This window comes from Ostrinia nubilalis, chromosome 21 (genome assembly GCF_963855985.1).
Source record: "Ostrinia nubilalis chromosome 21, ilOstNubi1.1, whole genome shotgun sequence".
NCBI lineage: Eukaryota > Metazoa > Arthropoda > Insecta > Lepidoptera > Crambidae > Ostrinia > Ostrinia nubilalis.
This window is the reverse complement of record NC_087108.1, coordinates 3133654-3146875: the sequence shown is the minus strand read 5'-3', so window position 1 is coordinate 3146875 and position 13222 is coordinate 3133654. Positions and strand designations below refer to the sequence as shown.

The 13222-nt window shown below is 37.7% G+C and overlaps 1 protein-coding gene across 2 annotated transcripts in view; it reads right to left on the bottom strand.

The window, feature by feature from the left end:
- LOC135082118 (fatty acid synthase-like) overlaps positions 1-13222 on the bottom strand; it is an 85754-nt gene that overhangs the window by 35998 nt on the left and 36534 nt on the right. For both annotated transcript variants that reach the window (XM_063976867.1, XM_063976868.1), the window contains 4 exons: positions 3305-3447; positions 2426-2629; positions 937-1126; positions 516-675 (listed from right to left, as the gene is read on the bottom strand). In XM_063976867.1, coding sequence (XP_063832937.1) covers positions 516-675; positions 937-1126; positions 2426-2629; positions 3305-3447 — 697 coding nt within the window. The remainder of the gene's footprint in view (positions 1-515; positions 676-936; positions 1127-2425; positions 2630-3304; positions 3448-13222) is intronic.

The window sequence follows — 13222 nt, the reverse complement described above, 5'->3', positions numbered from 1 at the left end:
AGTGGAAAGAACGCCTTTTATATGTTAAAGTTTTCTGCATCAACAATAGTAGGTAAGTATATCAAGTTACTGTAGCATCTTCTGCAGTTGAAATAAGTGGTATATTACTACAACAATGTGTAGTTTGATGTGCGATAGCTGTACACAAGATGGTCTAAAAATTGTCTTAAAGTCGCCTAGCAGACACGTCCCATACTTATCTAGTAGACGCAATTTTCTGCACAGGTATACGATACGATAGAATAGAATGAAGAACCTCACTCTTAAGCAAACGTTCTCCACTCAAGGGTAGGCATACCTATCTACCTCTTGAGTATTCAAAGATTCAAAGATTATTTATTCACCGAGATAATGTCACCGAGATAATAAGGATCTTGGAATGTTATTGAATATTTGTGGTAATGTTTAAATATTGATTTTAACAAACAGAGGTAAGTATGAAGACAGCCTAATATAATGTGTGTGGAAATAAATAAATAAATAATGGAAGAAGGTTATGAAGTCAAATTACTCACTTCTCAATAGCAGCAGCGAAGATCGGGATCCTCATGAGCTCAGTAGCCATTCCAGCCCATTGGGAACCCATACCAGAATACACGAACCAGACCGGTCGCTTCACACCGGAGAAGTATTGCATGTCGCGGGCGACAGACACCGCCTTGGGGGGATGGGATTCTAAGACAAAATTGATTAGAATATTAATGAATCTGTTGATGGAATAGATAGAAATGAAAATAAGGAAGGTGTTTTGATGATAGATATAAAAATAAGAAACGTAACGTAAGAAGAAATTTGAAACACTACAATAAAATTATCGTTATTAATCACAGCATGATTTTAAAATATAAAATATAAATACACAAAATTGCAATAAAAAAAGTGTTCAGATATTATAAACATCAGTGTTATGCGCGCTTCAATCAGTAAAATACATACCCAACAAACTGTAACCCCTCACAACATGTCCTATAATATCTTCATCATGGATAGCATGGTACAGCCTGATGAGCTCAGTGTCTACTGGCCTGGACTCCAGGTCATCTAGGATCTTGGCCACAGCAGACTCAGTTCGGCCTGAGATGCAGACTAGGCGGGGCAAGTCGTCAGTTGGGACGCCGTGGTTCACCTAAAACGTATTTCATCTATACTTATAATAAATCTGTAGAGAGGTCAATTCTGTACATGAAATATATTTTCAAAATAACAATCAGGGGGTGATTAATGATCGATACTGATGCCAAAAATGCAATCAGTAAAATTTTTGTCTGTCTGTCTGTCTGTCTGTCTGTCTGTCTGTCTGTCCGTCTGTATGTTCCTTATAGAAACAAAAACTACTCGACGGATTTTAACGAAACTTTGTACAATTATTCTTCATACTCATGGGCAGGTTATAGTATACTTAGGAATTCCCACGGGAACAGGAATTAGCGGGAAAATCCTTTTGTATGAAAAATCTAAACCGCTTAAGTTAGATGCTTGAAATTTGGCATGCAGGTACCTTTTTAAACTTAAAGCTTAGTTACAACAGGATATTGCAAAATTTCCACGGGAACGGGAGTTAGCGGGAATAAACATTTGTATGAAAAAATCTAAACCGCGTAAGATAGATGAAGGGGGTAAAACGGGATCCACGCGTACGAAGTCGCGGGCGGCCGCTAGTGTTTAGTAAAATGCTTATGATTTGTCTAAATAAGATACATTTTAGCTACTTCAAAGTTGTTATTGGTTTGGAGATCGCAGTTTAAAAGATTGATGTTTTTCAGAAAACCCTGCTGATCGTTCTCTGTTTGATGTGTGGTCGTGGGGATTATGGTAAAAATGTCCACTATAGTGGAGGAGGCTCATAGTCCAGCAATGGACTGTAAAGGGCTGTTGATGATTATGAAGGTTGTTATGGTATTAGGCATCATGTCTACCTACGCATGCATCTGATCAATAGTAAAAAGCCAAATACAAAAAGACTGTTATCAGTAGCTTTTGCTCGGGGATTCCCTTGCACCCCAAGTTTGGAAAATCCCTTCTTAGCGGATGCATACGTCACAATAACCACCTATGCCAAACAGTGCAATCTGTTCAATGGACTGCGTATTGCTAGATCAGTCAGTAAGAACGGTTGCCGTTGTTTATTAAAGATCAAAGAGAATTAATTGTATCCGCCACTACAACTGACGTGAATGCCTTGAGATGGCTCTGCCAAAAGCGAAACGATTAAGAAGAAGAATACAAAGGGCTCAGTGTGAGTTTACATCAAACGTCGTCACTAGCGAGCGCGTTAAAAACTTATATGAAGATTTTAGTTCCTGATAGTTTCCGCTAGGAGCGCTGTACAATCCGTCATACTTTTAACGTATTTTTTTTGCGCAATCGACATCGAATGCTTTTGACGTAAACTCACACTAAGCCTCCTGATCATAGAATAACATACCTTATCTCTAGCAACGTTCTTCAACAACACGTGGGCGTTGGCCCCTCCAAAGCCGAAGCTGTTGATGCCACACATGCCCTTGTTCCACGGAGTCTTCTCCGTGACGACTGTCAGCCTACCCTCATCAAGGGCCGCGACACCCTCGCGAGGGGTGTGGTAGTTCAGGTTGGGAGGGATGAGGCCGGTGGTGTAGGCTATACACATCTGGTAAAGGAAGAACGTGAGATTAATGCCGGTTTTCACCATAATTATATTCCTAATTTTTAGTGACACAACAGGTATTTTGTTTCCATCGGGGTCACTTAAATATTAAGGATTGTTAGTGAAAACGGGCATTTCGTTAAAGAATCTTCTTTTGCTGTGCCTTTTTCCAATTCTTTTGGGTCGGTCCTCCATGCTCTAAGTTGCAGCATTCATGCTAACTAGTATTCAGTCTAGTATGAATATTGAATGTCAATATATTTTGATCACTTCAAGGTATGTAACATTATGCTGCTAGACTGGGTAGGTAACTCTAGAGTAGGTATTCTTCTTTGCATATTTTAATACACTTTTTGTAAGGAAAAATCTACTTACTTTATGAAGTCGAGGACTTACTTAATTTAATCTAAGCGAAGATTAATTTCGATTCACCAATAGTTTCATCAGAAATTATTTCTGTCTTTAGGTAGTGAATTAATGTAGAATATGAAAATGTATGGTATACTTTTCTAAGATTTTAAATTTTCGCGTTCCAGTTCATCTTGTTCATGTCTGCTGCTTGTGATGAAAATGAAAATTCGCGTTTTGACCCGTGTCTTTCTATTATACCTACATAGTATTCTGCCAAAATATGACTTATATTATTATCGTCTTATTAATTTCTAAATTCGTTTTTACCTTAGCAACGGAGCACAGTCCTGATGCAGGTTCAGTGTGGCCCAGATTGGACTTGACGGAGCCAATGAGCAGCGGTTCCGAACGCCCTGTGCAGAAGATTTCGTCGATGGCCAACAGCTCCTCAGGATCACCCACGCGAGTACCTGATGAAGGGAAGAGATATTAATGAATACTTTGCTTAGTGCAGTCTACACAGTCTACATAATTCTTATACTCTAATATAAAGAGGAAAGATTTGATTGTTTGCATTGAAAGGGACTGAAACTACTGGACCGATGACCGATTTGAAAACTTTTTTTTCATTAGCATCGAAGTTCGCCGAACACCTAGTTTGGAATAAAGCCGCCGATACCAAGTTGGGTTGTTGTGGGACATGGAGTGTGTCCTTTAGGTTAAATTCAAGAACTTTTGCTGTTCAGGTGATGACTTGTTATTTTATTAGGGTTCCTTATTCAAAGGGTGCCAATGGGACCTCAAAACTTTCGCTTTATGTCTACACTCTTGCTAACGATTCCTACTGGATTTTAAATCTAAAATTTTATGCCCTACCGCTAACTTTACTACGGCCGAAATTTCATTTCTTTGAAGGTTCGGTTAATTTCACCAAAGTAGAGAGGAGAGGATATGTGTTTGAATAACCAATCAGATTTCCGAACTGAAGCGAGCGGAGAGATGATGTGGAAATAACAAAATTTGATTGGTTATTCAAAGACAGTCTTCCTCTCCGCTTTGGTGAGAACAGGGCCTCGCCCAAGCCTTGAGGGGCTTTCCTATACAGTACTATCGGCAACAGTGTTAACTACCCATTGCCTGTCATGTCATCTCGTTCTATCGCAAAGAATCATCATTTGATGAGAGCGAGGGCAAAAACGGAAATGGATAGTTAACAGTGTGGCCGTGTGTACATGTGTTTTTGAACCAAATAACTATTCAATGCATCATACCTAAGCTAGAAACTTATTTGAAACTAATTATGATGGAGAGGCTAAGTTCTGCCACCTGTCAAGCAACAAGTAAGCTTGAATTATTACTTGCATGACACGACAGGTCGCGGCTTGTTGGGGAATCTTACGGGTTTAGTTTTGAGTCGGTTAGCAGAGCCATGTTTAAGGAGAATGCTAAATTTTCAGAAACTAATCAGTTATGATGAAGTGAAGACGCCAAGTGCCGGCATTGTTAATAACTTAAGTAAGTAGACAACGCTGAGGAGCAAAATTATATTATATTTTTCTTGTTTTAATTATAAAAAGCAAAAAACTTATTAGGTCTTCTGTAATAAGTTTTCTCGAAACTTTATGAATTCGAATTGTATTATCTCATAAGTAATTTTATGCAAATCTTCGAGAATAATGATAATCTTTAACCGCGATTTCAGTAACAGTAAGTTTTTTTTTTACTTGTTTAAGCTAGTTGAAAGTTACCTTCATTAAATGTGTGATACAAAGAAAAAATAATAATTTAGTAGGTAACTGACTAACAAAATAAACAGGTCTAAACAAATAATATTTTAAGCTAGTACAAAGCAATGAATGTTTAGAACACAGCATAAAAATAGATTTTCACCATAAGTGGGCTCAAAAACCACCATGCAATCAAAAGCTGAAAAAAAAAGCAAAGTTTTTAAAACCGTTATTATATTTCAACGGTCACCACGGCACAATAAACCTCTACAGTAAAAAACTAAGCACAATTCTAACGGGGAACTAGTGACGGGAAAAATAGCGCCGGGAAAACTAGCAACGGGAAAAATTTGCAAGCTCCATTAGTACAGAGTGTGGCCATTGTCCCGGTGTAATCTGAGCGCTCATTAAATTTTACAGCGGCTAAATGGACGTAAGGTGTGCAAGAGTGAACGCAAAGGGCCGGAGTTAGGGAAAAGCCAGGAAAACTCCCAGTTTTTTACGTTAAAAAAAGATCGGTAATTTTTCGTCAGATACGGGCACGAGATACATACATACTTAAGTATGATTTTCGAAGCTAACAGCCATAATAACTTAATAAATGTGCAAGTAACTCTGGCGCTGTTACTTTTCAGGTTCAGTTCAGCATTTTTGGCATAACATTATTTGATGCAAAAATAATTTGACATAATTATGTTGCAACGATTTTTTTGCAGATTTCTTATAAGTAATTCAAATAATTAATACACATGGACAGAATGAGCTAAGTGATGCATCCACACGCAAACATTAGCAGTAAAAATGCATTGTATGAAAGTTATTTAAATCAACATTTTCCTAAAAGGATTTTTCCCCAATCCGTCGCTGTATTCTAGGGGGTAAGTGGGCAGGGTGAGCAAACAAAAACTAATTGTCAGCGGTTGCAATAGGCGGCGCTGCAGTCGCGGTCGCAAGCTGCATGGCCCTGTTCACACGGCTTTGTACTGCGCGTTTTAGTCAACTCGTATAGGGAAAACCATGAGAAAACTCCTCCACACTTCGTTAAATGTATTGGTAAGCGCATAACTCAACAACGCCTGGACCAATTTACCAATTCTTTTTTTTTAATGTTCCTGTCCAAGGATAGTTTTTACGGCGAGAAAAATTCGAATAATTTTCGAGCGAAATTCAATCCCAAGGAGGGTAAAACGAGGTCCACGCGAACGTAGTCGCGGGCGGCCGCTAGTACAGGATAAAATGACCACTACGACAGACTATTGCTTCAGTAGAATCAGTCCTTTCTTTGATCAGCCACTAATGGGTCACCCTGTATAAGATAACGTGCACTTATTCTAGTATACCATGAATTTACTGTCAATTTATGAAGCTTACAAAAGTGTGACGACGTGACGAGTCGAATCTGTGATAAATTGACAACAAAACCCGTTCAAAAAACACCAAAGTGGTACAACCAATGTGGTGGTGGTGGCAAATGGAAACAGTTCAAATAGTTCAAACAGTCAAAGTTGTGTTGTGAACTTTTTGTTCACTTTGGGTGTCGCGAACTACTGTTGCTGAACTGTTAGGTATAGATATTCCATTACCTAAGGAAATACCATTTTCTTTGATATCTTTTAACCGACTTAGTTGTAGGAGTGCAGAGTAGCGTGGAAGAACAACGGGCTCAATTTCTTCGATCACCATCGTCGCTACAGGAGGCCTGTTGCAGCCTAGACGGGCTGCTCGCCTTCTGGGGGGATCTGGGGTGGTTGGAGTAGGAAGATAAACCACAAATCGCGCACAATGGCCCAATCATGAGGCTAAGTGCGGTATTCGATTGCCCTGCAAAACTAACCGACTTAGTTATAGAAAATTAACACACCATGTAAACTGGACCTTATGCCCTCTACGTGGGGTTATGGCGACAGGGTAGAAATACGCACGCTCGTTGCATAGAAAACTACGCTAAAAGGGTCGTGTGGCGCATTCAAATTTTGCAGTCAAAACAAATACTTTAACGTAGGATTTTTAGGAGAGACAAGCGCCTGTCCTTGTGGTTTTGCTCGCATATATTACTCGTACAATCTCTTGGTACATATTATCGTGTAGCATAAAATAATAATATGACTTTTTTGTAATCTTTCAAAGTTGTTTCTCATTCTCTAAGAACATCTTACTCACTCATCAAGATACGACCCCGATAAGGAGCAGCTCCAATAGCAGTAATGTCAACAAAGCCAGCTATAATGACAACATTACGTTTCGTAGAGGAGGATCCACATCCACTTCGTGCTCGCCTGTGAAGCAGGACATGCCCGAATCGGGTCTCGTAGCGCGCGATTGCGTCATAAGTTCAGATGAGATCAGATCAATAATAGCTACTGAAATGGGAAAATTGGCAGCTGAGCTTCGTGCAACTATAGCAAGTGAACTACGGACAATTAAGGATGATATTTCCAGTATTAAGGACTCAATGAACTTCATCAATAGCAAATTCGAAGAGTTAAGTTCAAGGGTTGATAGCGTTGAAAGTGATATCAAGTCATTGAAGTCAGCCGGCTCTGATGTGGGCCAGTTGAAGTCATCGTTATCTGTTATGGAAAATGAAATTAACAGTAGGGAACAGTGGGCTAGAAGATCTAATGTCGAGATTTATGGGATTCCAGAACGGAAAACTGAAAACCTAGTTGAACTTTTGGATAGTATCTCAGTAGCTTCTGGCTTCGACCTGAATTGTGCCAGGGACATTGATTTTGTGACACGTGTGGCTCCCAAAAAGACAATGAGTAGCAGTTCCAAGCCCAGGCCTATTGTTGTACGTTTTTTGGCTAGATGGAAAAAGGACGATTTCTTGTCCCAGGTTAGAAAACGTAAACTTAAGTGTAGTGACATCGGTTTTCAGTCGAACAATAATTTTATATATTTTAATGACCATTTGACTAGCTCGAATAAGTCTCTTTTGCAATCAGTGAAAAAAGTAGCAAAAGATAAGAATTATCAATATGTCTGGGTTAAAAATTGTGCCATTATGGCTCGTCGCTCAGACACTAGTCCTGTTATTCATATAACTAACTCTAGCGATTTAAAAAAGATCTTGTAAGTGTTAATGCCGTGGTCAATGTCCTTTTCTCATCAGCTTACTCGAGCGTTTTATTTAATTTTATTTGTAATGAACTGTCATTTTTACAATTTTATTATTATGTCTATTTTATCCTTTTTGGGGCGGTCCTTGATGGTGCATATTATTTTATTACTGTTACAATAATTATTACAGGGGAATCAGCGTGTTATGTACGCTTTAATTTTAACAATTTTTTTATTTATTTATGTGTTGAATTAACTAACTTTTTACTACTGGTTTACTGTGTGTTTTCATTATTTTGTAAAGTTTTTTGGGGTGGAATTAATTTATTTATTAAAAATATTGTTACAAGGGAGTCAGAGTGCTTTTTATGCTTTAATTTTGTAATAATGTATTATAAATTATTTGTTATCTGGAATATTTGGTCGGTTGTTAAGCGCTATTTAATCTCCATATTATTTGTTTGCCTAATTAGTTAGATGGATACACTGATGGTTTATTACCAAAATGTAAGAGGATTACGAACTAAGACAGATATCTTCTACCGTAACCTGATTCAATCGGATTATGATTTTGTATGTTTGAGTGAGACGTGGCTTTTGGAAGGTATACACGATGCTGAATTTTTTGATAGTAGGTATGGTGTTTACAGATGCGATCGTGACTACAAGTTGCGTGGAAACAAACTTGGTGGCGGAGTCTTGATAGCTGTGAATCGCAGATATTCAGTTAGCTCTTCGTCGCTGTTGCCCGTTAAAGCAGCTGCAGCTGAAGTTGTCAGGGTCTCTGTGCATTTGAACGCCGCTCACTTACTGCATGTTTACTGTTGTTACTTCCCGCATTGCCCACTACACTATGAAGTTCTCTGTGATATTTTCGAAAGTATATCAAACGACATTTGTTCTAGTCCTGACGACAAGTTTATGATTTTGGGTGACTTTAATGTGTCCAATGGTAATTGGACTGCGACAGATCTCGGTATGGATTTGATTGGTTTGAGTAATGGTGATGACCTCGTGGACTCGTTACATTCCTTTATGTTTTTTAATGACCTCTTACAATTTAACGCTATTCCTAACTTTAATGGAAGATATTTGGACCTTGTCATGTGCAATTTTGAATGTCTTGTCAATCGTTGTCCGACACCTCTTGTTGCGGAGGACCGGCACCACCCTGCTCTGTCGATTCGCACGTCTCATATTAAACCGCGAATTCTTCGACCAGCGCTGCGAGTTGTTCCGAATTTTCGTGCAGCTAATTATGATATTATTAATGGCGAAATTAGGTCGGTCAATTGGCATGAACTGCTGGCCGATAGAAGTATCCAAGAAGCCGTTGATATTTTTTATGATACTATAAATGGAATTGTTTCTAGTCATGTTCCCCATAAGACAGTTAATAATAATTCTCGTTATCCTTCTTGGTTTTCTAAATCGTTGGTGAAAATTATCTCTGAAAAGTCGAAATATCATAAAAACTCAGAATACAGAACAAACCAGAAGGAGTGTTCGTTAACATTTCTACGCGGCAACTTGTGTCCAAAATACTTCCCCTCCCGCGCCCCTCTACCCCCTTTAGTGTTACTAGCGCCGTGTGACACCCCCATTTTTGGGGTAAAATTATGTAATTTTTTAATGAGATGTTAAACAAGTAAAAAATAAGTAAGTGAAATAAGTACACACGGCCACAGTGTTATCTATCCATTTCCGTTTTTGCTCTCGCACTCATCAAATGGTGATTCTTTCTGATAGAACGAGACGACATGACTGGCCATAGGCATAGATAGTACCTACCTACCTATGAATTTAATTTTTACTCCGAAGTAACTAAGTGTAGATGATTATTTATTTCTATTAAATAGTGTAATATACTACATGTAGGTATAATATGTTATTTAAAAGTCAATTACAAAAGTTGAATATACATTTTAGAATGCCAAGTAAAACAAAAAGAAACTTAAGGTTTTTTATTATGTAAACATATCGACAACAAAACATTTGTTTACGGCGCAGTAGTGCTTTTAGTTTAACTTTTCTTGGAGTCAAAAACAGAATCCAAATCAAAAACATCACCAATAGGTACTTGAATTTGATTGCGAGGGAACTCTGGCTGTGTATCCTGAAAGAAAATCAGAGTAAGTATGTAAGCAATAATTAATTACTTAAAATTATTATTAAATATACAAATATTGCTGCTGCTGATCTGTTGATACCAATGCCTTACTTTTGAATAAATGGGAAAGTATGAAATTCACGATAGTAATTTATTATCTCCTCATTATTTAGGGAGTAATATTATAAATTAATTCAAATATTAAACTCTAATCAAAATCAAAAATATTTATTCAGTTTAGACCACAAGTGGCACTTATAATTTAATTAATCAGGTTGTCATGTCATGTTGGATGAAATTACACTAAAAACTAATTAAAACAAAAAGGATGGGGAAAATATTCCATTATTCTGTGGTAACGCTAACAAAATTAACGCGTGAATTTTTTATGGACAAATGTAATTCAATATAAAAAAGTAGGGTAAAATATTCCGTTGACCTGTGGCAACACTTACAAAATACAACCGTGATTTTTTTTGAAAATTATTATTTAATTAAAATGAATTGGAAATGTGCTACTTACGGATAAAACATGATCCCGTGCACTTTCTTCGTAATTCCAGTAGCATTCTTACATGTTGGAACGGCACAAGACGGCATAATTTAATTATAAAGTGTCAATCTGACGGATATGTAAACAATGCGCGCGCCGGCCATTGACTAATTGCTCTAAAGTCAAATTAGTGCGTTTTGGAGTAATTTATATGAATACACATTTACGCCCGTTGACGGTTTCTGGTTTGTTCCGTATTCTGAGCATAAAAAATGGAAGAAGTATGGCAGGTTAAGCGATTATCACACCTTTGGCTTATTACGTGAGAGGCAAAAGCGTGTACAACTTGAATGTTACAATACATACATTCGCTACTGTGAAGGTAGGATAAGACTCAACAGTAAATTCTTTTGGAGTTTTGTGAAATCCAAGAAATCGTCAAATGATATTCCTGATACAATGTTCTCTGCTGGCGTATCATCTTCTAATGGTGAAACCATTTGCGCCATGTTTAATAACTACTTTCAATCGGCATTTGAACCCAGAACATGTGGCTTGACTTCATCCACTCTTTTGGTGAGTCAGGGTGCAGTATCCGTTGGCTCCATTGAGCTCTCTCCCGAGCTTGTCGAGAAGTACTTGAAGGGACTAGATATAAATAAGGGTAGTGGCCCGGATAATTTGCCTCCTTTCTTCCTTAGAATGTGTCATCGCTACCTTGCTCTTCCGATTTATTTACTTTTTGACTTATCGTTAAAAACGGGTGAAATGCCTAGTAGATGGAAGCAGTCCTTTGTCGTTCCTATCTTTAAATCCGGCAATAAACATAATATTCAGGATTATAGGCCAATCTCAAAATTATGTACAATTGCCAAATTGTTTGAGAAAATTATTTATGACGCCATATTTCCGAGTCTGAGGCCCATCCTCGCCGACCAGCAGCATGGGTTTATTAACAAGAGGTCTACTGAGTCGAACCTTTGCGAGTTGGTTCATTTCGTTGCAAAGTCAATGGATCAGGGATTTCAGGTGGATGTCGTGTATACCGACTATTCTAAGGCATTTGATAAAATCTCACACCCTATTTTAATCCGTAAGCTTGGTTTAGTCGGTATACACGGTGACCTTCTTCGTTGGATCACCTCATATTTACGTGATCGATCTCAGGCTGTTACTGTCAAGGGTCATGTGTCATCATTTGTGCCGGTCTCCTCGGGAGTGCCACAGGGTTCTCACCTCGGTCCATTACTGTTCAACGTATTTATAAATGACATCGTTCATATTTTTAGCAATAGTAACGTATTAATATATGCTGATGATATGAAAATCTTTAGGAGAGTTAAATCTATAACTGATTGCTTGCTTTTACAAAATGATCTTGAAGCTTTTTCTCGGTATTGTTTAAGCAATTGTCTTAACCTGAATATTAAGAAATGCAATGTGATTACTTTCACGCGGAAGAAAAGTCCCATCGTTTTTGATTACTCAGTGAACGACAATATAATCAAGCGCGTGAATGAAGTGAGGGATTTGGGTGTTTACCTCGATGCTAAGATGTCCTTTTGTTGCCATTTGGATGCTATATCGGCCAAGGCTTATCGTATGCTGGGATTTGTTTTGAGAACTGGAAAGGAATTTAAGAATTGTTCTACGCTTGTTCTGCTGTTTAATTCTTATGTGCGTTCTATTTTGGAATATGGATCTGCAGTTTGGAATCCTCACTATCAGAAATATATCAATATGTTGGATCGTATCCGAAATAAATTTATTAAACACCTTCATTTTAGATGTTCTAACAGAGGTACTTGTTCTCACATGGAATCTGTACCCTCACTCACTGACCGTCGCATTGAAAGAGACCAGATATTCCTATTCAAATTGCTGCACAATTTAATTGACTCTCCTTATCTTTTAAGTGAAATATATCTCCGTTGCCCCCGGCTTAGTGCCCGTAATAGGTGTCTTTTTGATGTGCCCCTTTGTAGGACTAATTATGCTTTCAACACTTTTCTGCCTCGAGCTTGCCGTTGCTACAACAAACAATTCCAAGAATTAGACATACTTGGGTCTAATTTAAGTAAGTTTAAAAAACAAATCCGGGATTTGTCTTGTGGCAACTAAATTGCGAGCGTCGGGTTCATGTTTGCAGTTTGCAGTGCGAGCATGTTTGCAGTTCGCTCCTTTATTAATTAGGTAGTTGATAATTTTTCTTTTGTCACTTTGTTTACTTTTTTTTATATAAGTCTATATTTTTCACAACTAAATTTTATTCATAATGGTTTGCCCAACTTTATGTGTATATTTAACTGTGGAAACTTAATTGGTTTATGTGTTTTCTTACTGCACCTAAGTTAAATTATATTGTAACTGTATGTTTCCCAAAAATAAATAAATAAATAAATAAATAAATCACGAAATCTCAGAAACTACAAGTGCTAGGAGTCTCAAATTTTGCAAGGGGGTACCTTTTAGAACGTAGGTACTCACTAAGACGGGATTTTACAAAACTCCACCTCTAAGGGGGTAAATCAGGATCGACGCCTACGAAGTCGTGTATAATGATAATAATGCATGGAAAGTTTGTACCTTTTAATACGTATCCTAAAGAAAGACTGACAGAGGTAAAGCCAAATCAAAAGTCCTAAAAGTGAAACTTATGAAAATGTGTAGATAATTTGGCATGATCACTGCAAATATAATACTTTTAGACTGACTAAAGAACGTATTATTCCTATGCTTTGTATTTTCTCTCTGACTAAAGAGAAATAACAATGTAGAGCCATTGTGTCAAAAAATTTACAATTTCCGCTCTCAGAGATACCCGTCAGAAGTCGCTTGGCGAAAAAAATATC